Source organism: Thalassophryne amazonica, chromosome 11 (assembly GCF_902500255.1).
Source record: "Thalassophryne amazonica chromosome 11, fThaAma1.1, whole genome shotgun sequence".
NCBI classification, from domain to species: domain Eukaryota; kingdom Metazoa; phylum Chordata; class Actinopteri; order Batrachoidiformes; family Batrachoididae; genus Thalassophryne; species Thalassophryne amazonica.
Window position 1 is genome coordinate 61,497,243 of NC_047113.1, and position 27,965 is coordinate 61,525,207.

A 27,965-nucleotide genomic window follows, 5' to 3' on the forward strand; every position below is an offset into this window, starting at 1 on the left:
GATCAGTGATGGCGTTTGCTTTCTGTGGCGTGCCTGCCGACACCTCTCCTCCTGACCTTGTCATCCTGCTGTGGCACAATCATATTGACTATTTCACATGAGACTCTGAATTGGGACATTTTGTTCAAGTCCACTCACAGCACAGACACAAACTCGATCAGACTGGGATGAAGACTTTAGAGAACCACACAGAAAAGGGAGTGCAATTCTTCTGATGTGTCTAATGCTGCCTTCATGAATTATTTGACGTCTGGGAAGCGGCAGTCAGAACTGAGTTACTGTGCAGTTTATGCAGTGAAGCAGCATAGATGATTCATTTCACTGAGCATTTACTGGAAACGCTGCCTACCAGTAGCTCATACGTACAGTAAATAAGGTCCAATCTCAGAAAATGGCCGATGAGCTCTTGCTGACCTTAAGATAAGAGAATTCCATCACTTCTATTAAATGGATATTGCAGTGACAACGTCACAAGTCATTAAGGACACAAAGACAATTGGAGTTTTGTGTTATATAGGGTGGCCTACTGATTGAGTGACAGTGGAGTTGCAAACCCATATTAATGTCACAATTAACATAATCATGACACAAAAGTCCTGGTTATAATTATTGCACTGCTATAATTTAAGGACGGAACTGAAAATCTATTCATAAATAATAAAAAATTAACCAATTTTGGATCATCAGAACATTTAATTAAATCTTTAAAGGGTTTTTTTTATTTAACAACAAAAACAGATTTAATATTGTGAAATATATCAAAAATATACACGAGAGTTATTAGCACACTAATAGTATACTATACTATAGTATAGTATACTAATAGAATAGTAAGGAAGGAGAAAAGGACTTGTACCGATTGGCCAGACAAAGGGACAGAGCTGGAAAGGATGTGCAGCAGGTTAGGGTGGTAAAAGATGCACATGGTAATGTGCTGACAAGTGAGGAGTGTGTGCTGAGAAGGTGGAGGGAATATTTTTGAAGAGTTGATGAATAAAGAAAATGAGCGAGAGAAAAGGCTGGATGATGTGGTGAGAGTAAATCAGGAAGTAAAAGAGGTTAGCAAGGAAGAAGTGAGGGCTGCTATGAAGAGGATGAAGAGTGGAAAGGCAGTTGGTCCAGATGACATTCCAATGGAGGCATGGAAATGTCTAGGAGAGATGGCAGTAGAGTTTCTAACCAGATCGTTTAATAAAATCTTGGAAAGTGAGAGGATGCCTGAGGAGTGGAGACGAAGTGTGCTGGTTCCTATTTTCAAGAACAAGGGTGATGTGCAGAGCTGCAGTAACTACAGAGGCATAAAGCTGATCAGCCAGAGCATGAAGTTATGGGAAAGAGTAGTAGAAGCTAGGTTTAGAAAACAGGTGAAGATCTGTGAGCAGCAATATGGTTTCATGCCGAGAAAGAGCACTACAGATGCAATGTTTGCTCTGAGAATACTGTTGGAAAAGTACAGAGAAGGACAGAAAGAGTTACATTGTGTGTTTGTGGACTTAGAAAAAGCTTATGATAGGGTGCCAAGAGAAGAGTTGTGGCATTGTATGAGGAAGTCTGGAGTGGCAGAGAAGTACGTTAGGGTAGTGCAGGACATGTACAAGAATAGTGTGACAACGGTGAGATGCGCAGTCGGAATGACACTCATTCAAGGTGGAGGTGGGATTACACCAAGGATAAGCTCTGAGTCTTTTCTTGTTTGCAGTGGTGATGGACAGGTTGACAGATGAGATCAGACAGGAGCCCCCATGGACTATGATGTTTGCAGATGACATTGTGATCTGTAGTGAGAGTAGAGAGCAAGTTGAGTCTAGTCTGGAGAAGTGGAGATATGCTTTGGAGAGAAGGGGAATGAAAGTCAGTAGAAGCAAGACTGAGTACATGTGTGTGAATGAGAGGGAGCCCAGTGGAATAGTGCAGTTACAAGGAGTAGAAGTGGTGAAAGTAGATGAGTTTAAATATTTGGGGTCAACTGTTCAAAGTAATGGAGAGTGTGGTAGAGAGGTGAAGAAGAGAGTGCAGGCAGGGTGGAGTGATTTGTGACCGAAGAATATCAGCAAGAGTGAAGGGGAAAGTTTACAAAACAGTAGTGAGACCAGCTATGTTGTATGGTTTAGAGACAGTGGCACTAACAAAAAGACAGGAGGCAGAGCTGGAGGTGGCAGAGCTGAAGATGTTGAGATTCTCTTTGGGAGTGACAAGAATGGACAAGATTAGGAATGAACATATCAGAGGGACAGCTCAGGTGGGACGGTTTGGAGACAAAGTCAGAGAGGTGAGATTGAGATCGTTTGGACATGTGCAGAGGAGGGACCCAGGGTATATAGGGAGAAGGATGCTGAGGATGGAGCCACCAGGCAGGAGGAGAAGAGGGAGACCAAAGAGGAGGTTCATGGATATGCTGAGAGAGGACATGCAGGTGGTTGGTGTGACAGAGGAAGATACAGAGGACAGGGTGAGATGGAAACGATTGATCTGCTGTGGCGACCCCTAACGGGAACAGCCGAAAGACAAAGAAGAAGAGTTATTAGCACACTATGATCAACTCACAGCAAGTCATCAGGTTTACAACCAGTGTTCTTTAGAAATGTAAGGAGATAGAAGCATAAACATTTCAACATCGAGTAATACATCTTGAGCTACATGAATCAATAAGACATACAAACAGGGAACCACCAGCACACACAGACAACTCTGAAGGAGGTATAGGAGTGTCATTCAACTCATTTCTGTTGTATCACCACAGCTTCATGGTGGAGTGGAACAGAGGATTTTCCTTAAAATTAAGGAGTGAAATTTCATCTACAGTTTGCCAGAAGGAACACGGGACACTGGGCCTTAGGTGTGATTGATTTCTTGTAACAAAATCCTTCCTTATCCCACTCCACCATGAAGCTGCTATTGGTGATGCGCTGCACTACATACAGATTCTCCAATCATAGCCACAGAAGCCTATAACTCCAGAGATGTCACAGGCATTTTGGTGGCTTTCCTCATCAGTCTTGCACAGTCAGTCATGGTTGAGAATGGCCTACTCAAGACAGATTTACCATACCGTTTGTATTTCCTAATGACGTGTAAATTAAGTCCAAAACTGCAAATTGACCAAAGTGTCAGTGTCGGCTCTTCTTATCATTGTGAAGCAGAATTCACCAAGCGTTGGATTGTTCACCCACTAATAGAGAACGTGAGCTGGGGTTAGACCGTCATGAGACAGGTTAGTTTTACCCTACTGATGATGTGTTGTTTCAATAGTAATCCTACTCAGTACGAGAGGAACCACAGATTCAGACATTTGGTGTATGTGCTTGGCCAAGGAGCCAATGGTGCGAAGCTACCATCTGTAGGATTATGACCGAACGCCTCTAAGTCAGAATCCTGCCTAGACGAAGCGATACTGAAGCGCCGTGGATTTTCGGTTGGCCCCTGACAGCTGGGTCCCCCCCGAGCAGAGCCGCTCGTGACTGGACTGGGGCGCAGCCGGATATGCGGCAGCCCCTCTCCTCCCATGCAGCTCATGTTTGTGGAGAACCTGGTGCTAAATCACTTGCAGACGACCTGATTTATACATACATTTTACACATTTTTTATTTCACTGTACACGTATGAAAACATTTTACAAATCAAATCAATTTTATTTATATAGCATGAAATCACAACAACAGTTGCCCCAAGGCGCTTTATATTGTAAGGCAAAAGCCATACAATAATTACAGAAAAACCAGTCTGCTTTGTGTGGACCTGATCGCATTAGATTTCAGGACTGAAGCAGAGTAGGTCCTGATTAGTACCTGGCTGGGAGACCGCTTTGGAACACCCGGGCCTGTGTGCTATGTGTTTCTTGAACTGGAATTGCTTCATGAAGGGCTTTCAGCATAAAACTTGTATGAAATGAATAAAGATCTTTACTGGAAACGCCGCGATGACCCCAAACAACTGGGACCAGCCAATCAACAAGTATGAAAACATTCAGTTTTGTCATTTTGTTCAGTAACTTTGGACATAGTTTCTATTAAATATTATGATTGGTATATTGGCTTTTATTTCAGAATATATTTTCAATAAATAAACAGACCAGCCAACAAACATTTTTGATTAACACCATAACTACAATCCTCATTTTTCCATTTAAACTACTTATGTCATCATAACTTGAGCTGCCACTGCTATTGGCTGTTTATCATTAAGGGTATAATGATACATGTATTTGTATTGAACATTTCAGTTCAGTACGGGACATTCAGTTTAGTACAGGGCTGTGCACAGGCGAGTTCGCGTTGCGTGTGTTTACCGTAATTTCTGGACTATAGAGTGCACCTGAATATTAGCTGCACCCACCAATTTTAAAAACAAAAAAAGAAATTGTACATAAATAAGCTGCAATTGTTTATAAGCTGTGAGTCTCTACGTTGTAACATGAGATATTTACCCAGAAAGATGTTAGAAAGATTTTTAAACCTTTAATTAAATAAGTACCATAAGTGCTTTTTTCCCCTAAGTGTTACACATAAATATTGACGTGCAAGTCATCCAGCGCGTGCACACGGTGTCCCTGCTCCACACGGAGAACTGAGTAATTTTATAATTTTTTCTTGAGATTTCATGGCGTGTGCTGCCAGGATTGCATGGAGTCTGTGGTAAATGAGACGTTATTGAGGCGCTGTGACTTTTCCGACTTGCTGCGCCCTAACAGAACCAGTGTGGAAGGAGGGGGGAGAAGGCTCTGCTCCGCTAACTGATCTGACGGCGCAAAGTGCTGCAAAGTGACTTTTCTTCACTAAAACGCTGGTGCTTATCCCCAGATACATGAATCTGGTCAGAATCTATGACTCTCTCTCCCCGCCATCTGCATGGGACACCGCTTTAAAAATCACATTTACACGTGTACAGCTACTGATATCAAAATGTCATAGTGGATGCTTCTTCATAATGCAAGTGATACTTCTTTTACAAAAAGGTCAATCCAGCTGTACCCAAGGATCATTTGAAGTGAACTAGTTTTTGGTTCGCTGTGACATTTTGTAACCAGTGCGTTGCGTTGCACTGGGCATAATTCAGCATGCAGTGGCCTTGGCATTGAGGACCCCGGTGGCTGGAGAAGGCCAAGAAGATGCCAATGTTTCACCTACCTGTGGCAGATAAATGATAACTTTCAGAAGATGACACTAGACCGGTTGTCTACCTGGGTGACTACCATCCATGATTCAAACTGGTTCCACAGTGTGGCGAATGTTTTGACTCACTGATCTGGACTTGGACAATTCAGATGGAGCATCTTGTCCAAGGACACAGACGGGTAGAGTGATGGGGAAATTGAATCCATGTCTATGTATTGGCAGTCCAATTCCTATCCCTCAACCTGCTGTGCATTGTGCCTGAACTACACTACAACACACATGCTATTCATAGGAACTGTAAATGCTGCTGCATTTATAGTGTGTGCCCATGAGAATATTCACAGCTTCTTCTGCACACAAGCGACCTGCCAGCTCAATTTTGCCCTGCAGACTGAAGAGAGTCATTGAAGTGAAGGAAAACGAGTAGGTGAAGAAATGCATATTAGTCTGGCTGCAGGTTCGTGATGAAGGCAGGATATGAAGTGGAAAATAAAGAAAGACGTCCCATACTGTGGCACACAGAGTCAAGAGCCAGAAGGGGACTTGATATGACACACCACCAGCACCAGACAGGATATTCAGTGGCGCATTGCTCGTTTTGCCAAAAACACATGCAGCTCTCGACCGCATAAGAAGGGAACAGTAAATCCTACTATCATTTTTAGTGCTACCACTCAATCAGGAGGAATCCTCAGCCTCCGTTATCAAACAGTGATGCAGGGAAAGGGTTCAGTTGGGTCTGTCTGTAGATAAGAATGCAACTTTAATATGGTTAACTGGATACTGTTTCCATGTGCCCATCAATGTCTGTTGCTCAGTTTGCACGCAACCTACGATGGAAATGTCTACAGGATCAACCTACACATGCCATTTGTACCCCAAGCATCTGAGACAAGGTCATTTTGGCAATGCAAGCAACAACACGCTGGCAGTTATGTTAGATTTTTCCACAGCACAAAAGAGAAGATAGGACAAAGTGTGGAGCCACACACAGTGTGTAAAACTGGAGAATGTGAAGCACGGAGAGCTGACTGGCAGGACGCTGATGGATTAGGTAGTAAGCCTAGCAGGGGACTGCCCTTTCTAGATGGAAGCCTGTCTGATGAAAAGCAGTGATTAAAATACAAATCTTTAGGGTAGGGGCGGGGCTGGAGCACCCATAAGAAATACTACAGAATAGATATTTGATTGAGCAAAATAATTACCACAGCACAGAGCCAAAAGAAGCAGCACAGATGATCCAACTTGCTTGGTGTGACTGAATGAATTTAATATACACACACAAAATTACATTATTTTACCCTTAAAGAAAAGAAATCTTAATGTGTGGTGACTGAGGTGACAGTTATTTGCTGCATTATTCATGCAGATATTCTTGTGACCGCAATTATAGATTTCTATATTTGTAAATTATTTATATTCCTGCCAGTAGAATGTGTGGGCGTCCTGTGTATTAGCATTGTAAGCTGTGCTGTGGTGCTCAGGATGACCAAATGACTTGTAATGACAAGTCATGTGACAATTCAAATCAGAGGCAAAATGACTACCGATGGAAAAAGAAACATGCAGTATGAGGCTCACTTTACATGCACAACCACAAAATTTATTTCAGAAAAAAATTCAATAAAAGGAATAACACCACATAGTGTGCTGACACTTGCTGAATACTGGCTCCTGTTGGACAGTTCATGAACATGCATCAATATCAAGAGCAAATATCCATATCATATAAGAGTAAGATTAGTAAATGGTCAGGGAGAAAAATCATTACCAACATCGGTGTGCCACATGGAGATGTACTAAGAACCATCCATTTTTATTGGCAGAAGCTCTCAAACCAACACAAGCAGTAATGACACACCCTCACGATAAGATCACAGATATCGGCCACTTAGCTCAAGACACTTATGATAGCTCTCCAAAATACAGACAGTTATCATGGATACCAAATGATGATACAAGGAAGAAGGCAGCACACATACACAACGAAAAGAACCTTCAAACAAATAAAAGAACATTAATTATTAAATTAATTGCCAATTATTTTGGCAATTGATTCATCATTTTGGAGTATTTTTTAAAAATGTCCAAATTCTCTGATTTTGGCTTCTTAAGTGTGATTACTTTCTGGTTCCTTTACTCCTGTCTGACAGTAAACTTAAAAATTTTGAAGACATCATCTTGGGCTTTGAGAAACTTAACTATTTAAAAAATGATTACCGTGCCATATTATCCAGAGTACAAACTGTTTTTTTGTTTTGTTTTGTTTTTAAGTAGTTTATGAGGTCCTGCAATTTACACTCCAATGCAACTTGTATACATAAAAAAAATCACATGTTCATTAAGAAATAATAAAAGTATTTATGTAGGACTTTCCCGGGAATCAAAGCACTAAAAAATAAATAAATAAAGTCACATAATAAAAGAATGTTGTTTGCCTTGAGGCTGCTCTGCGCCCATTTTTGCTCAGGACTGCCACAGCGGATCCAGTACAGAGCCGCACTGGGATCTGGCACAAGTTTCACACTGGATGACCTTCCTGATGCAACTCCAATTTTTTCAGGAGAAACACCCACAGCCACATGTCTTCTGAAGAAGTCTCCCATCCAAGTACTAACCAGCCTCACACAGAGCAGACTGGCTGCTAAATAACAAACGAATAAACACTGATAATAAAAAGTACACTTCAAAAAGCCAGAAAAATCCCAAAATGAAAGAACTGGTGATAATAATAATAAAAAAAAGTGTGATTCATAAACCAGTATGATATATACACGAGTATAAGAGGCATTACAATTGTATGCAAAAGTTTGGGCACCCCTGACAAATTTTCATAATTTTCCTTTACAAGTCATTGGCTGTCTGGATCAGAAATTTCAGGTAGCATATAGCAGACGAACACACTGATATGTGAGAAGTGAAATGAAGTTTCAAGTATTTACATAAAGAGTGCAATAATTATTTAAACAAAATTAGGCAGGTACATAAATTTGGGCACCCTTGTCATTTTATTGATTTGAATACATTTAGCAATAATTATTGGAACACAAAATTGGTTTGCTAAGCTCACTGACCCTTGACCTCCTTACACAGGTGAATCCAATCATGAGAAAGGGTATTTAAGGTGGCCATTTGCAAATGTTTCTTCTCTAATGAGTGGCAACATGAGAGCCTCTAAATAACCTGCACACAAAGATTGTTCAACATCATGGTTTAGGGGAAGGATACAAAAGCTATCTCAGATTTCAGCTGTCAGTTTCCACTGTGAGGAACATAGTGAGGAAATGGAAGACCACAGGCACAGTACTAGTTAAGGCCCGAAGTGGCAGGCCAAGAAAAATCTCAGATAAACAGAAGCGAAGGATGGTGAGAACAGTCATAGTCAACCCACAGACCTGCTCCAAAGACCTACAATATGATCTTGCTACAGATAGTGTGTCTGTGCATCGTTCAACTATATAGCGCACTTTGCACAAGGAGATGCCGGATGAGAGAGTAATGCAGAGGAAGCCTTTTCTCTGTACATGCCACAGAGTCGCCTGAGACATGCTAAAGCAAATTTGGACAAGCCAGCTTCATTTTGGAATAAGGTGCTGTGGACTGATGAAACTAAAATTGAGTTATTTGGACATACAAGGGGTGGTATGCATGGCTGAAAAAGAACACGGCATTCCAAGACAAACTCTTGCTACCTACAGTAAAATTTGGAGGAGAATTATTGCACACTTTCTGTAAATTTTATAAACTTCATTTTACTTCTCAAATACCACTGTTTGTCTGCTATATGATATATTTAACTGAAGTTGCTGATCCAAACAACCAATGAGTTATAAAAGAAAATCACTGAAATCATCAGGGGTGACCAAACTTTTACATGCAACTGTATTTGACAGGTGTAATTTATACTGTGGTGCAACTGGAAAATACAGAAATTGACTAAAATAATTACAAATAGTATCATTAGTTGTAGCTCTAACCCATATAGGTGACAAAACGAAGTAACAGAGAGCATATTTCTGTATAATGAGTTATAGACTATGATAGGGCTGCAGCTAACGAATATTTTTGGAACCGAGTATTCTATCGATTATTCGAGTAATCGGATAAAAAAGTACTTTTGTATTTTTAAACAGTATCAGTAGTGGCAGGGCTCTCCCTAAGCAATGGCACAATGTCGCTGTGCCATCATGCAGATTTTTAAGTTTAGGATGTTCCCTCTCTCTGTTTTCCGAGGTAATTATTTTTTCACATTAAGTGTTTTGGAGCTTTGCCAAACCATAAGCCCAGGTGCTCTGTGAAATCTTCAGTCTGTGGATAGGACATTCTTTTTTTTTTTTTCTTATTGCACAATTCATTTGCACTTTTTATTGCTGTGATTTATTCAGTGTTTAGTGTACGAGTATATTTCTACATGCCGCACAGAGCAACTCAAACCGAAGTCAAATTCCTTGTTTTCTGTAGATACTTGGCGAATAACAAAGCCTTTGAAAAAACGGCTGTGTAGTGCATTTCCACAACAGCTGCACTGATAAATTAACTCTACAGCCTGTTGATAAAAACTCTTATCAAATCTGAATACAGCCATTTTTTTTAATAGTTAAACATGACTAATTTAAAGTGTGCTTCTTTTCGCTTCATCTGCGGAGGTGGAGAGCAGCCAATGGAGCAAGCCATGTTTTAAAAAATATATATATATAAAATAAACACACTGCTTCACTTTAAATGCATAATAAATCTGTTTCAGACGATCAGCACAGACCCTTTCTCTTAAAAGGCTTTATTTTACTCAGCATGTGGCTTTGTAAACGTGTAGCATCACCTGCTACATTGATTAGCGCTTACATTAGTTATGGGCACATGCTCTACGGTCTTCTCAAACATTTTTTGTAATCGAATTACTCGATTAATCGTTTCAGCTCTAGACTATGATGAAACAAATTAATGTAAAAACTAGTAATAAATAATGTCTCATAACTGGTTGCTTGAACTATGTTTTTGGTCACAATTTAAACAATTCACAAGTCTACAGCACTCTCAACCTTCTGCAGGTTTTTAACATTTCCATCAACAAATACACCTTAAATATTCACTACTAATGCTTCAACAAGACCAGCTTAACTACTGCAAACAGCCTTTTGGAGTTGTAAAGCTAATTAATCCCCTTCTACAAAGGTGTGTGATGTACGTCACCATCCTTCCCTGGCAAACACAAGCAGGATGCAGTGGAACATTACTGGTACAGTGAAACAGTGAAGGTCCTGGCCAAACTACAGTGGGTGCATTATTATTACGAGGTCTGTCCGAAAAGTATCGGACCATTGGCTGGGAAAAAAAAATTGGCTTACCTGGAGGGTTGGAAACCTAATCACCCTCGAAGTACTCTCCTTGGGACTCCACACACTTCTCCCAGCGTTGTCGCCACTGTTGGAAGCATTCCAAAAATGCCTTTTTCGGGATGGCGCGCAGCTCCGCCGTCGTCGCAGCCATAATGTCCTCTCTTGTCTCAAATCGGGTTCCTTTTAATGGTATTTTAAGTTTTGGGAAGAGCCAAAAGTCACAAGGGGCCATGTCAGGGGAGTAAGGCGCCTGCTGAACCACCGGAGTCTGGTTTTTGGTCAAATAAGTCTGAATTAAATGAGAGGAATGAGCTGGCGCGTTGTCGTGGTGGAGGCGCCAATTTCCTCCGGCCCACAACTCCGGTCTCTTGCGCCGCACACTATCACGTAGATGACGGAGGACATCCCTGTAATACTCCTTTGTTACTGTTTGACCCTGTGGTGCGTACTCGTGGTGTACCACACCACGGGAGTAAAAAAAACAGTCAGCATTACCTTGATGTTGCTGCGCACTTGGCGCGCCTTCTTCGGTCTTGGCGACGTGGAATGCTTCCACTGTGACGACTGAAATTTGGTTTCCGGGTCGTACCCGTACACCCAGGACTCATCTCCGGTGATTATGGTGTCCATAAAGCTGGGATCAATGTCAATGGAGTCCAGCATGTCCTGTGAGACTTCCACACGGAGGTGCTTTTGCTCCGCCGTCAGCAACCTCGGCACGAACTTCGCCGCCACTCGTTTCATGCCCAAATCGTCCGTTATGATGGAATGTGCCGAAGTCTTGCCAATGTCCACTTCCTCAGCAATTTCTCGGACAGTCAAGCGACGATCCCGCATAACCACAGCGTGCACTTTGGAAACGATCTCGTCATTTCGGCTCTTCATTTCCCAGCATTCTGACAAACAATCAACCTAAATCTTTTAAAACATAGCTATTAGTCCCAATGAAAAACCGATGATTGAGGATGAAACAGTTAGTCCAATTATTTATTACTTGACAAAGAAAAATAAATAATCAACAGCAGCAGGTTTTTTTTTTTTTATTATTATTATTGAATTCACTCAAATCAGCAAATATTCTATGCTTCCAGCATGCTCAAGAATGCTTAACGATTCCCTTATCGGTCCTTCAGAGCGAGTCAATCAACTTTTCTGCAGCGCGGCTTTGCTTTGAATCTTGAACCAATCGAAGCAGTGATTCACAGACTGAAGCAGTGCTTCGATTTGCTGCTTCGTTAATTCATCGTTTTATTTCGCTTTATCTTAAATTTTCCCCGTTAAAATCCTAAAGAGCATATGTCTGTGTAATATTTACCTTTTATTATGTTAAACCGACCTGTTATGGTCTTCTGAAACAGTTGATAGATGTATTTTATATTTATATAGATGTATTTTACCCATCCCTATTCGGATGTCTATGAAACTACAGTATGCTTAAATTTTAAAAGCAACATGACTTTGATTAGTCATAGCAGATACGCTGGGCCTCTTTGATGAGAATAGGTGAGCTGATTTTAGTTAGGATCAGTCAATCATAAAGATCAGAAGTCAAAGAATTTTCTGGTCCCATGCTAATATATATTAAAATGATGAATTATATGGAAAATGAATATATTTAAGTGAGCTTTATTATATGAAATCCTATATAACATATTCTTTAAATGCTTTGAAAAGTGGGTGTGGCATAGTAGCGCTCTGAACACTTGATCTAGTGAGTGCTTTTTCTCATTTATATCAGGGTAAACCGACTAAACTTGTTGTTACATGAACAACACAAGCAAACTGAAGACACCACCTTGGACTGTGGGAAACTGTAATGCACGTTTCACTGAACAAAGTGCCTGTCTACAGGCCCCAACCTGTGAATAGTTCCATCCAAGTGTGCATCCATTCCATTTCCTGTTTACATGCACAGTTTCTATCCACGGAAGTAACCATACATCACAAGTGTGGCACTGAGATAGGTTACGGCTGGGGTCAAGGATCAGTATGTGAGTGTGGATTATGCACGCGTCGAGTTAGTGGCATGTAAGGGGTGAACATGGGGCGAGTGAAGTTAAGTGGCAAGTGTTTTAAACACAATCAAAATACCCACCACAGTCTGGCAAGTGATGGCAAATGTGACGTTTTGTGACATTGTGGTAAGTGTTACATGTTCCTCTGAACACCACGCACCTCCACTTAAAGCTGTTGGACCAAAATTATTTTCCTTCATGCACATCTTCATATAGGCATCTTCCATTGAGTGAACTTTAACTGAAATTCAGCAACGGATTAAGAGGGAGATGTTCTTATGATGTCAATGTTCCCTGCATTATTTGAATGAGAAATATTCAGGAATAGGACCTGTAACATATAATTCTGCTATTGCACAAGACTTCTGGAAATGCACAAAGCTGTGGTCCAAATGGCATAGCATTGTACAAACAATTATGTATTAATTGCATTTATGTATATACAATTCATTCATTCATTCATTTCCTATACCCAGTTACTCCAATTAAGAGTCACGGGGGGCTGGAGCCTCTCCCAGCAGTCATAGGGTGAGCGGTGGGGTACACCCTCGACAGATCGCCAGTCTATCGCAGGGCTATGAAATAAATTAATTTACCAAATAAATAAAATAAGAGATTTCCAAACTTTCCGCATTTCAGAAAAATTAAAATGCCAACCTTTTCCTGATCCTTAACTCATTTGCAAGGTTGCTAGGCAGCTGAAATAAAGTTAAAAGCAGGGTTCTAAATTGAAAGCACACAGCAATCCTTCCAAAAACAGCAGCCCGTTTCAGAAACATGAGATATTCAGAGTTTGTCCACATTTGCAAAACTGCATGGGACAACAATACCATACGTTATTATCACTTTACCGAGGCGTTGCGAGGCCGGTATTGTAGACTTACGTTGACGCTACCTGGCTATACCTGTGACAGTGAGCCAACTTTTTATGTACGCGTTACGTGTTGTGTATCTCAGTAAAAAGTGATAACGCAAATAACATGCTGTTGTCGTGCTGTATGCATTTTCAGAGGCCCGACGTTCACGCCCAGTCGCCCAAAATGACAGATATTCGAATATCTGTCATTTTGGGTGACTGGGCGTGAACGTCGGGCCTCTAAAAATGCATACCGCCCTCCAAAAGCATGTTATTGTATTAGCATTAATCATCAAACAAAGACCAAATGTAAATGATCTTTTTTTTTTTTTTTTTTTTACAATGTTGAACTCGAATTACTTTTCTTAATGCAGATCTGATGTATGCTGTTGCACTGAAATACAGCAACTGGTTTGGAAGGAGTTGCACTTAGAAGACTCATGGGCGATTCTTGCACACCCACTACAGATAAAAGCCAAAAGATTAATCAATACTAGATCATTTTCACTTACATCCCATCAAATATTGTGGTAATTTGGATACATGGGTAGGACAATGAATGTGATTCCCAGGTTGGATGGACGGATGCTGGGACAGCCCCAAACTATTCATGGCAACTATAGCTTCAAGCAGAACACAGACAACATCTGATTAAGATCCGAGCTTCACCGTGTGTATCTTCGGTCAAACATGGATCCAATCACTTTGGGGTGGCTTCTAATGAAATACGTTGCACTGCAGTTTTTTTTTTTGTTTGTTTGTTTTTTTTTTTCCAGCAAGCCGTTTGGGAAAAGTCATTGTTACCCTCCTTGACCCTCGTGTGGGAGCCGCTATTAATCACAGCGTTAGATAAGTTAGCGGCCTTTACGCAGAAAGTAACAACAGTATTTAAATGTTCTCCAACAGAGGAACACAAGAGGAAATGGCTCTACATACCCTCCACCCGACTCCGAACGTCCGACATCGTTCTCTGGACAGGCGGCATGTCTGCTGCGTAAAGCCGGGCGATGGCACCTGTCAAGCGGCCGCGGCTTGCTAGTTCTGCTCCCTGCGGCTGCTGCTCCTTTAGCCGTCAAGGAATGTTTTCTTTAAAAAAAAAAATAGCGGCTTAAACTACACAGGAGAGCCGCTCTCACACCGGGAATTTACTGGAGAAGCACGAGTTAGAACCAGCATGAAGTCCTAGCGGTGATAAAATCATCTCCCCCGGGGAGCTCACCGCCTCACGGATTACCCCAGCATCCCAGCGAAGGCGGCTGAACAGAAGCGACGGAAGCCTCCAGAAGGAGCCGAAGTGAACATGGACTTCAGCAAAAGTGAAGTGAGGTGGGGGGCGGGGCGGGGCTCACAGTATGGACCGTACCACTATCACGCAGGGGCGGGTGTGAACACACCGCGTCCAGAGAATATACATACTAAAGTATTTATATTTCGAATACCTCAGAACTATTAACTGAGTATTTTAAACATCGACTAACGCTGTTTTACAAAAAGCAGGTTTGATAATTGTCTACAATGTCGTATGTTAATGTGAGCGCTCCCCCCTCCTCCTCTGCAGTGGATGTGGTTCACAGGTTGGAGAAGTAACAGTCGTCCACTGGGTGGAAACAGACTGACCGCAATATTTTTGTGCAAAATACAATGAAATATTAACCAGTGGAGAACTCATCAGAGTGCAACGGTCAACAATATACTTGTTGCACAAGCAGCAGTGGCCTTGGTAGCCGCCAAGTCATAGGCTTTGAAAATGAAAGCAAAGATGTAACTTCAAAGCCACACCTGCTAAAACAGACAGAGAAAAGTATGACATAATTCCTTATGTGGACTTGTTATTTGAATTGCAGAAAGTGACTGGTGTTAAGCAATCAGAAGATATGTTATTATTTTGGTTTAGTACATTTCTGGTCTGTCAATCTCACAGACATTTCACAAATAGGACAGCTGCCTCCCTTACTTCCTTTTTTCTTTTGTTGCAAAATTCATACTGAAGTATTGATGAAGCTTCTCCCGCTGTGCAGTAATCAGAAAATAATGGGTTACTTCTCCAATTTAGTGTATTCAAGGGCGCTATTTAGAACTAGAAATTGGGGTGGACAAAGTGCGAGGCCCGTAGGGCCGAAGCCCATAGACGTGGAGTCTGGGGGCCGCTTTAGGCCCCCAGAAGCCAGCGGTTTCTAGATAAGTTCAGATGCATTCTGAGCATCCAGAACAGTAATTTTAATGTTTTGAGAAGACCATAAAGTGGACATCATTTGACTTATGCTATTTGAAACTGTGGATATAAGTATTTTATTCTGAGAATAGCCAACATTGATTTGATTAACATCCTGGTGTAAATAAGGTATCACCACATGTGTAGAACTAAAAAAAAAAATATGTTGAGTTTTCATTAAAAAAAAACAACTGTAATGTGGTAAAATGTATTCATAAATATGAAAGAACAGGCTCTTAATAATTATTAACTATCGCATACTGTATTTTTTTTCTCAAGATTTGTTTTTGCATAAGTTTGAAAAAACAACAGATCATAAGTTTAGGATAAATTACTTATCATGAATTTAATTTTCGAAGTGGCACTAATGACAACACTCATACTGAACATAATTTCGCTTACATAGACTGATTTTGGAGATCAAGCAATAATTGCTGATGGGTTTTCTGAGGTCCCAGATAGCTTTTCTGATTTCCTTTTCTAACTTTCAGAATTTAGTCAATTAGCATATGGTCCATTGATACTTATGTGTAGACACTAGTCCCTAGAGGCAACTATTTTTGGTTTCAAATCTGGGCAAATGCTGTCCCAGATAATTCCAAATGACAAAAAAGAAACAGGTGTTGTAAACAAGTCAATGCTGCTAAAAATACAACCTTGCAGAAACAAAGACACTATTCTGACGTGGTTTTGCACATAAGACTGACATGGTTTGCACATAAGACTGGCACAGCATGTTTCAAGTACACACATATATGTCAGAAGGTGGGGGTAACATACCATATTCTGTCCCCCCTGGTTGAAAAGGTTGGGGGGGACATGTCCCCCCTATCCCCCACCAAATTGCGCCCATGAGTGTATTTACAGTTGTGATCGGACGTTTATGTATGCTCATCATGGGCATGAATGTCATGGGCCCAGTTTCAAAAAGTGGTCTAATCTTTTAGTCTACTAAATTTATTTAAGATGGGCTTACACTGTGCGAGTTTTAGCCCTTTTTCAGCCGATTTTTCACTCGTGCAAGATTGTTTTTGGATCGCGCCGAGTTTCAGCTTAATCGTGTGTCCTGCATTGTGTAGTATACATGGAGTAACGAGCTGTGTTTAACCTCTCACGACCACCTCCAGATCAACAATCGTATGGTCAGATGAAAATCAACCTGCTTGATTTTCTGGTCGGCCCTTGTGAGGGTTCCGCGCTGCTGAAGCAGCGCTATAAGTTCTACAAGTTGAATTACCCCAGTCTCTCGCACTGTGCATGTGCAAACACCGAAGAAAGCATAAACAGTGATCATCTATTTGGGAGAGCAGCTTCTGTTTCTTTTTCCCCCATTATTCTTCAACTCATTTACAGTCTTGCATTGTTTTGTTGTTGTTGTTGTTGTTGTTTTTTTGTTAAAACTTTGATGTCTCCCATCGAGAGTTTTTGTAAAAATAAGAAATGTAAATAAAGTTTGAAAAAAAGTAAAAGAAAAAAGGCTTCTGCTTACATTTTGCTTCCGGAAACACGAGTCCCACATCAGAGCATCAGGCATAGTGTGAGAACATAAATCGTGCGCTCTGAACTTTAACACCCAGCGGTTTTGTCGCACAGTTTGAGCTGGAGCCAAGTACAAAGATTGAAAATATCGTACAGTGTCTGCCCAGCTTTAGTCGACGACGATTAGTCGTCCAACATTATCCGTCTAATCTGTGTTTCACATCGACGGTTAAACTTCTAGATTAACTGCCTTACATTAGTCAACAATTTTCACGGGCATAGAGGCCTCGCGGGCGCCACTGCCAAGAAACGCCTAAAATGCGCATGAGTTTTGTTTACTTCCGGGTTGGTTGTTGCCATGAACTATCCAGTCTTTGTTTCATTAACTGGCTTTATTAACATGTACAGACCCATACGAACTGCAGAACAACGTACTTAGCTCTTACCAAGCAGTTCTTCTTCTACACTTCCATCAAGCCTTTTTGTGCACACAGTGTTGCTCTCCGTAAGAGCAACACCCGGTGGCTAATGTGAGAACTGTCACAAACGCATCATGACAGTTGTCTGCTTCAACTGTGGCCAAAAGAGGAGGAAGCTCTCCTTTTAGAGGAATATGAGCAACGTAGGGGTGTTCCATCAAGTGGTGGTCCATGATAGCTGCCATTTTTGAGGTAAGACACTGAAGTTTTTTTTTACTAAAATAAGATTAGCCTCCTCTGTAGCAGGCCAAAAACGTTTGTTGGGTAACATGAAACTTTAGTCAACTAAACGCTTTGTGCAATGACTAACGTCAAAAGATTAATTGACTGAGTTTAGTCAACTTAAGATTAGACTGTTTTATGAAACTGGGCCCAGGTACATTGACGTTCGCCCGATTTTAATGAGTTTATTCTAATTATATGGCCTTTTAATTTGGAGATGTATAGCTTTGATTGTTTTTGAGTTCTTGTGTGAACAGACTGGAGGGGATGGATTCATTATTTATTCATCTATTCATGCATAACATTTTACAGGATGCATGCCCAAATATGAAGGAAAAGCTCGTAGTGACAGTGTTTGGTTTCCCCGTCCATTATAATCTATCATTAAACACTGTGCGCAGTAACCATAAGCTGGGCATGGCCGGGAATGGCCATCAAGTGAGAAACGTCAACTGTTTGTTGCTCTTATTTGTAGCTAATCTGACATAGCTGAACACTCCAACAAATTGAAGGTGTGTCGTTCATACAGAACAAGTGAGGTATAGATCTCTGAGACATGTGTCAAGTATAAAATAAGTAATTTCAGGTATAAATTGTGTTCACTGAAAAAAAAATTGTATCCATGATAAAGCCTGTTTCTGCAAGTGGAGAGGATTTTATACATTTACTGTTACAAGGTTTTAATATTTAATAAATATTTGTTTTCTAATAAAATATTATCTTCAAAAAATGAGTGCATCTTATTCATGATGGACTAGTTAACAAGGTAATTCTGATGCTACAGCAACGTTGGTATAACTCATTCAAACCTGCCGACTACTGTGTTAAAGAAAACACTGTGATAAAGAATTTTTGACAAACGACCTGTCTGGAATAATGAGTTCATTAAGTGTGTGTTAAAACAGAAGTTCCAGGATGTGTCGTATGGAGCCACAATTTGTTCAACATTAAACAAGTTTAATGCAAAATATTTCCGAATAACAACTGAAATTTAAAAATGATTATTATTTTACAATTTGATGGTGGTACTTTATAAAAGTCTGCATTCATTCATATGACGATTTATTTCATAATGTATTGTTTAATTTTGAACAATTTGGAGCTCAATAATCTGGAGGCAGATATATCCACCTCCCATTAAAACAACATTTAAAGGACCTCACACTGTGATTACTTTATTTTGTGCAGTTTTTTTTTTATATCAACCTTTTACAGTTACATGTGGTTGAGGCTTCATGTTAAGCATGGCCAAACTCCCACATTTCTCTGCTGCTATAACCATCTTAAAGCCTGAAACAGCTCATTTAACACTTTTGAGATGTAAGTGTCTGAAGTCCTATTTGTTCTGCCCAGGGCTGGACTGGGGAAATTTTTCAGGCCGGGCATTTTTAACCAAGACCAGGCCACCACCAGGTATCGAAGGGGAAAAAAATTAAGCCTGCTGTGAGAGTGTGTTTTTTTTTTTTGGTCCCTTAACCGATCAATGTGCACCAGGAGACACATACATTTTAACACTATAAGAAGCATTATAAAAAGTTCTCCCGAAATACAGTTATCATAGGCTTATCAAAAGTACGATCTATTGACAGTAGGTCACATTACTTTTTAGACATAATAAGCCGTCATTTCATTCAGCCTTGTTACTTAAATTTAGAAATAGAAATTATATAAAAACATTTGTTATAGAAATACTGTAGGCTATACTATAAATAATATATCATTACTTGTGTGATACAATTCATCATATAAAGCAAGAAATGACTGGATGACTGAACCAATGACTGGATACAAAGGTTGAACTTTTGAAACTGCAATACACAAAAAGGCCACAAGATGGAGACAGTTGTCTATCTCACTACAAGCTACAAGTAACATCAAGGATTTCTTTTATTACCAATTTGTGTTGCTAATCAACTTAGAGAATTACTCTCAATTTAAAGTAAAATGTTAGGTATGTGAAATTATGCCAGGACTTGGGAAAATACATTTTAGACAAGGACGTCGTTATACCACGCCACCGCACTGCAGACTGTGCAAAACAGCATACTTCGTATGACCGACGCACAACCGTCACACAAATAGAATAAAGAATAAAGAAACAACCTGGCAGCGACAGCATGGTAGCTAGCCATCCACACCATTTGCCCAGGTTACATTGCTAGGTTAGGTTACGTGACTGGCAGAGTTAGCACGAACAAAAATTATATCCAACCTTAATTTATATCTGAGTGATCCAGTTAGACAGCACTTTACTTCGGACCAGAAGATCATAATGTCTCTCTCACACACAGATGTCTGATTTATGAACAAGTTAGGTTGCTGTTCATCAATTAATAGCTGAAGTTAACCTTCACTTACCGTCATGGCCGTAGTGGTCCCCGCCTCACTTTATAGTCACCCTTTCTTGACTTCAATGAAAATATATACTTGTTTTATAAAAAGTAAAATAAAGACCTCTTTCTTGATCTCATATTTAACTGTTGACAGCACTGTAACAGTAAAACTTGTCATTTCTAACCTACATTGTTAATAAATGTAACTATTAAATTCTTTCTAATGCTACGTTTATACATAACGACGACAAGTCATGAATGCCACGAAGTACACATTCTTGGCCGCTGATCACGAATGTGATGATTCGGGGCAGAGGCGTCAGGTGTCCTCAGGAACTGCTGCAACCTGTTACCACACGTTATGATTAATGGCACATGTTGCCGGAGAATTATCAGGAACCATTACGCACGGTCAAGAATAGTGTTCCGTGTTGTTACGCGCTATTGCACGTAACAGTGCATCGTTAAGTTCTGTCACCTTGTGAACAAGGTGAATTGTCTCCACACACACACCCATATTCATCCAACCGAATTCAGATCGCTCCAGTTTTTCAGAAGAACTTTGTGACTGCATGCATAGTTGGGCTCTGTGCCATAGAGTGGTGCAGAGAGGAGGAGGAGGACAGAGCCAGATGTGTGGCTTCATGCGGCTCTCGTCTGGAGCATTTCCCCAAACATCAGGCACATGCAGCAGGTGGAACACCTGCAGGAGTGCGCTGAAGAGCACTGAAATTTGACTTTTAGCCGACTTGGTGTCAGCAATCAAACAATGTTTTGCAGTGCAGGGTTTAATTGTGCGCGTGCTTCTTCCTCTGCCGAAATGGAGGAGGTGCAGAGATGTCTGGTTGCACGTGAGTCTCCTCTCGCTCCTCTGGTTCAGACTCGTTCTCCCGCTTATCAGTTACAGTAGGTGGAACTCCTGCAGGAGCATCCTTAGGAGCTTCAGCAGGAACTGTGGAACGACATTTGGAGCCGAGTTTAATTGTGTGCACGTGACAGAAAACTGATTCGTCGTGGCGTGCAGTGAAATGTGACGCCGCGTTACAAGTTGTGTCAAAATTTGACAGTTTCCGTGTGACTTCGTAATAACGTGTGACAGTTTGGGCTCCAAGAACCATCACAGGAACCACTACGAACATTTTCACGTTCTATTAAGGATCAATACTCATCAAGATGGATCAGTACGCGCAGTTGCGACCTCCACGACGTGAGACGAAATGAGGGTGGTGTGTGACATTCGTGGACGATTTTTTGACAGGCAAAAACATGCTCTACGAATATCAAGAATATCACGCACTAACACGCACTATTAAGAAACCTATTCAGATGCGTTAAGTCACATTAAGAACGTCAGGAATGTGTCACGAATGACAGAAAAATGACATTCGTAACGCGTCTTGCTTATGTGTAAACGCACCTTAACATTTAAATTTTCTCTAAACATTTTACTTGTCGAAATTATTATTATTTTAAGTAGTATTAGTAGTTGTAGTAAAAAAAGGCTTCAAAACTGGACCTTTAATCTAGGGGTGTTATGAGGGGCACATCCCTCCCTCACGCCCCCATTCCATCTCGATTCGCCCCTGCTTTGGCGTTTGAGCACAAAGAATGGATAACATTTATTTATGCAGAAAACATGACCAGATTTACAGGTCAGAAAGTTTTATTGTGTTTTCACATCATGTGTTCCTCAGAAAGAGAGTTTAGGTGCATCTGAGTGGAAAATAGTGTTAGTTGTTGACGCGTCGCGGAGGATCAGCTGTTTTTAGCAGCAGATACAGAGCGGCTCAGCTCAGAATTCTAAATAAAGGAGGAAAAAAAGCATAAAAATGTCTTTGTATACTTAACAAATCCAAACTTGTCTTTCCCCAAACTGCTATCTTTCCTGGAGGACTTCAGTTCAATATCTGGCTATAAACTTAACATTCCAAAAACACAGATATTAACCTTTAATTGTGAGCCCAGTCAAGAAATAGGAACAAATGTTAAATTGAAATGGGATTTGGAGCAGATGAAGTACCTGGGTGTGAACATACCTAAAAAACTTATAAATTTACATGATGTGAACTATAAGCCATTGAGTCATAAAATTAATGAAGCTATTAAAAGATGGAACATGCTACCAATTTTAAGTTTTGAGTCACGTATTGATGTAGTTAAGATGAATATTCTGCCCAGACTGCTTTATCTGTTCCAAACTCTCCCAACTGAAATATCTGATAAACAGTTTAATGAATGGGACAAACTAATCTCTAGATTTATCTGGCAGGGGAAAAGACCAAGATTAAAATACAAATATTTACAGCTGGCAAAGGACAAAGGGGGATTAGCTCTACCGTGCATGAGGGACTATTATTTATCAGCACAACTCCGGACGTTAGTGTGTTGGTGTAATCCAGACTATAAAGCAAGATGGAAAGAGCTAGAGATGGCTGAGTCTGAAAACTATCCAATTCAGGCAAAGTTAGGCCACAAAAGACTGATAAAAGAGCAGATAGAACAAGGTAATCAATGGATTAATCTACCGCTGAAACTTTGGCTAAATTGTCTTAATAAGAATGGTTGGCATGAGAAAGCTAGGATTTTAAGATGGTGTGCTTATGACTTGGACTTCACTCCTAATAAACTAGATGCAACATATAAAAGTTGGGCCGGTCTAGGCTTAAGAGCTTATTGTATGTTGTATGATAAGGAAATTTTGAGGGAATTTCAATCAGTAAGGGAGCAATATCAACTAAGTAATTCAGATTTTTACAGGTTCCTCCAAATGCGTCATCATCTACAAAAAAAACCTTGCCTAGAAATAAGGATATTTTTGAAACTCCAATACTTAGAATTTTTATTAAGACATATCGCACAGATTTTAAACTAATCTCGAAATTATACAAGGACATACAGGCAGCCAAGGATTTAAATACATCATATATTAAACAAAAATGGGAAAGGGAATCAAAGATGGTGATTTCTGATGTTACTTGGTCTAAATATTGTGCATTTCAATGGAAAATATCCAGCTCTAATGTTTGGAGATGTTTTGGTTGGAAAAGCTTGTGTAGATATTTTATCACTCCAGCACAAACCAAATATTATTCAAGCTCCTCCAATTGTTGGAGAAACTGCGGAGCCCAAAGTGCAAAACACTTCCATTTGTTTTGGTCATGTCCACTGGTCAATAGCTTTTGGATTTGTATTCATTCTGAAATTGGAAAAATTCTGGGTCTGAAGTTCCCTTTTAATTGGGACAAACTTCTTTTTGGACTTTTACATTCAGTGGACACAGACAAAGAAACCAGATGTCTACACGGCATGTTAAGTACGGCAGCCCGTAAAGCAATCACCAAAAAGTAGATGAGCTCCCACGCTCCATCTTTAGAGGACTGGCACAGGATTGTTTATAGGACTATTCACAATGGAACGAATTACATTTTCAATGGAGCAAATGGAGGAGTTACATTTCTGCCAGGCATCCTGAATTTGTATGACACTCTGTATTCTCATTTTTAATTCAATGTTTTGAATGTTGTTTTTTTAAGTACACCCCTGCATGTTGTTTGCTCTATGTTCTAATTTTTTTTGTGTGTGTGTGTATGTCTGTAAAAATATTTTGTTAAACTTTAAAAAAAAAAAAAAGTCTTTGTAAAGCTCAGTGCAGGTGACGACGAGTCGTAGCTGCTACAAAAAAAAAAAACAAAAAAAAAAAACGCGGATGAAAAGCTCACAGCTCGCTTTACTTCGTAAAAAAAAAAAAAAAAAAAATCAGCAGGCCAGTAGGCCATCAGGCCAGCGGCAAATGCCCGGTGTGCAATACTATCAGTCCAGCGGTGGTTCTGCCTCAGTTTGTGCTGTGTGGCACACCCGCATGGCCTTAGGAAATCGAGAGAGAGGGGGGTGGCAAGCTGCAGCTCCTTTGCATTTAAAGCAACAGGCACAGAAACAAGTCCTTTTTTACTGTTTGTTTGTTTGTTAAGGCCATACCACCTTTGTGTCTATTCTGTACAGTTGGAAGTATAGCTGTGCCATCGGAGTTTGAATTTGAATTTTTGAGGTTTAATTTTTTTTAGATTGATTTTTTTTTTTAGGTTGAAGTTTTTGAGGCTGAATATTTTGATGCTAAACAATTTCAACCTTAAAAAAAAAAAATCAACTTCAAACTCTAATGGTACAGATTTACTTCCATACTACAAGCTTTAAATGTCTTTTTTAAAGACACCTGGTGACCTGAATAATGGGATCCTTTAAAGATCATTAAAAAAAAATTAAAAAGTAGCTCACTTTCTGTGCTCCATTCTGATGGCTGTCCCATTTTTGCACAACATAAAAGCTAGGGTTTAGTGGTTAGCACTGCTGCCTCACAGCAAGAAGGTCATGGGTTTGATTCCCACCCATGGCCTTTCTGTGTGGATTTTGCATGTTCTCCCCATGTCTGCGTGGGTTTCCCCTGGGTGCTCCAGCTTCCTCCCACATCCAAAGACACGCAGGTTAGGTGGATTGAAAACTTTAAATTGTCTGTAGGTGTGTGTGCAGGTGTGAATGCGTTTGTCTGTCTATATATGTGGCCCTGTGACAGACTGGCGTCCTGTCCAGAGTGTACCCCGCCTCATGCTCTATGAAAATTCAGTAAGGTATATCTTATATATTATATTCCAATTCTAAGGTGGAACTATGCCAGTATATAAAGGTATATCTAAAAAAGAAGAGTAAAATAGGAGAGTAAAAAAGAGTAGAGTAGAGACACTTGGGTGCCTGGTCTTGAGAACCACGGATGGTAGGTTGAAAAGCTTTTTAATCCCATGGGAACTCTCCCTACCCACCCAAGTGGCTCAAGAAAAAAGTATATATAATATAATAAATAATAAGACATAAGAAAGATAAGACATCACAGGAGAAGATTGTAGTATAGGTAATTTAGTATATAGACTAGTAGTAAAATTAAATATAGTTAGTAGGCTAAGCTATAAATCTGGTATTTTATTATAGAAACAGAAGCTATGAGTGTATTGGTATCTATCTAAAGTAACTCTGCTAGCATACTATAGGAAAATAAAAAGTATAATCATTATGCTATCAAATGGAAACCTAAGAACTTAGGTACTATATGTTGATATCTTTAAAAGAACATATAAACTGATGAATCATTAAAAATCTACACCATGTAAAATAAAATTGCAAATAACGAAAATAAGATAGTTATAGTAGAAGAGCTAAATTAGCCGTTAATAAGTCAACCGTACCCAGCAAGCTAACACGATAAACAAAAACGGTAATTAGTGTATAAATTATAATAGCGTAGTTAAACCTACAATAACGGTATTAATAAATACATATAAAATTAATGTGGACAAAAGTATGAATTAATGTGGGTTATCAAACACAAAAGAACCAACTATTTTGTAAGATACGATAAACGCTACAGCCGGTTAGATAAGCTAACGTTAGCTGTTAGATATAACTAATTGTATCCCACTCCTCCAAAATTTACTTAAATATAATAATATTAAAAAAGGGGGAACAAGAGAAAGTAAAGTGTATAGAAATGTATATGGAGACATCTATGACTGCTGGGATAGACTCCAGCCCCCTGTGACCCTTAATTGGACTAAGTGGTTGAAAATGATTGAGTAAAAGCTAAGATCCTGTTTTAAAAAAAATGCTTCAAGTTTCAGGAAATGTGTCTAAACCTGTGAAGTTCTGCTGTGATCTCTGAGGGACAAATCGAGGTCAACACTTGTATCAGTCACTGAGTTTTACTGTCTTGAGACCAGCTCAGTAGATGATCTAATGCAGGGTGACGTACTGCAGTTTGCAGTATTCTTTACAGTCCGTTCACAGCCACCATGAACAAATATAATACATGCACAGGCAAATAGGAAGAAAGCAGCATCACACGTGTCTCTTGGGTTCGGCTTTGATGCTACATTACATCAACGTGCGCTGTTGCTGCAGCTGAAATATAAATCACACTGAGGCAGCATTTGTGCAGCAGCAGCACCACTGCAGTTGCGTGAGAGAACTGCAGCATTAAGATACACTACAGCAGCTTAATGGCACCTGGGATGTCCATTGCACCTGTAGTCAAGTGGTGCATGTGCACATGCTTGAGACTCCAAACTGTGCACATTGTCTGGAAGCATTGCCACTCTTGAGGTGTGTTTCTTTAAACTGCATTGCATGTTCTGCCTAAAATTTTAATATTGCTGTGAGGGATTATGGTGAAATGAGATTACGCTCCTGAAAACAGAAAGAGTGTGTACACTTTGTGCAGTAGAAGATGGCAAAGGCATGCTCCAATTAATATTAAATAAATGTTTCCACCCCCATCATTCTGAGGAACTGAAGATGCAACTGCAACCTGCAAGACAAAGAGGGCAGATATCACGCAGTGTCCAAAAATAAAGAGAAAAAGGAACAGCCTAATGGTGTTCTGCTTCCTCCTGTGAATGCAAGTTGAAACAATCTCTTTATTTCCTTCACTTCACCTAATTCAACATCAGCTCGCGACCATGGGGATTTGGTTCTGTAGCTCCCACAGTTGCTAAGCAACAGTGACAAGAAGCCTGCCTCTTCGATTGTGCGTGCATGTGAGCGCGCAATGGTTTTGTGTTTTATAGCATACCAGTCAGTCCACACAATGACTCACTCAACCACCCATCCAGATTTCTGCTACCATCAAATTTAATCTGCAGAAATGTTTATTAATAAATTTATTTATGTATTTTTTAAATTGTTATCAATGTGACCTGAAAGATTTTCCTTATTATCATGTTTGTTTTTTACTCCACACACTCTGGCCTACTCTACACATTCTGGCCTACAGTGACTCAAATGCAAACAAATGATACAATAAGATTTTAGCACAAATGATGTTAACTGATCAAAATTCAGTCCAAAATGCAAACATGTGGTTTTGGGTCATCACAGAAACTGCCACCATCTGTCCAAATTTGAGCTCACCTTTATGCACTTTTCTCCAACAACCTTGTTCAGTTGTGTTTATATGTAGGACCAGGCACCTGTGGTATAATAGTCAATAGTGCTTTTCGGTTTTTCAGTGCATCAACAATTTCAGTTTCATGTATGTTACACCTGCTTTAGTCTCACTTGAGTGGCTTGTTCATATGAGGTCACATTTTAATGTTCTGTTAATAACATAAAGTCCTACATGAACTAGTGCCCTCGTATTAGGCAGATCTTATTAAATCTTATGTAGCAGCCTGTGCACTGCATTCACAGAATGGAGGAGTACTGTGTGTTCCAGAGGGAAAGAAGTCAGCAGGTCACAGAGCCTTTTTTTTCTATCATGCTCCTTTTTGCAGAATAGTCTGCCTGCTGAGAAAAGAGTTGGATTCTGTTGAATTATTTAAATTCATAATAAAAACTTATTTTTTTTCGCTCCATCTCGTAATTAGGTTACACTTTGTTGTACTGAAAGAATGGCTACCCCCTCACTTGTATTAGTCACATTACCAATAAGAAAAGACTCAAACTCATCCAAAGCAAATTCCTGGAAATGTATAGTATAGTATAGTATAGTATAGTATAGTATAGTATAGTATAATTTTTCCAGGGTATTGGCAGCAAGATGTCCTTGGTGCTCTGCAGCAGAGGAACTCACGGGCCAATGGCACATCACTAGGTGGCATGTAAAGGAGCCACATCATTGATCAATGGATGAGATCAACAGACACAAGACCCGTCACTACGGGGCAACCTGCATGTCTACGAGGTCTGTGGGACACCTGTGCACCACTTGAAACCAGATGTGTAGGTCCAAAGACGAAGACCAGTGGGATATGACACTGCCTGTTTTGTCTCATCGTGCACCGTGTTTACATTTGCCAAATGCAACAGTCAACATTGGATTGGATGGACTGCCAAAAAAGAAGAAGTGTAGTGTAGGATAGCCAGCAAGCATTTTGGCATGT

The 27,965-nt window shown here is 40.0% G+C and overlaps 1 protein-coding gene across 1 annotated transcript in view; it reads right to left on the reverse strand.

The window, feature by feature from the left end:
* The window catches only part of atp8a1 (ATPase phospholipid transporting 8A1), a 265,900-nt gene extending 251,336 nt beyond the window's left edge, over window positions 1-14,564 (reverse strand). Inside the window, exon 1 of the mRNA XM_034181944.1 lies at window positions 14,255-14,564. Within this exon, the coding sequence (XP_034037835.1) occupies window positions 14,255-14,303 (49 nt within the window). The 5' untranslated portion in view covers window positions 14,304-14,564. The remainder of the gene's footprint in view (window positions 1-14,254) is intronic.
* Window positions 14,565-27,965: the final 13,401 nt, after the last annotated feature.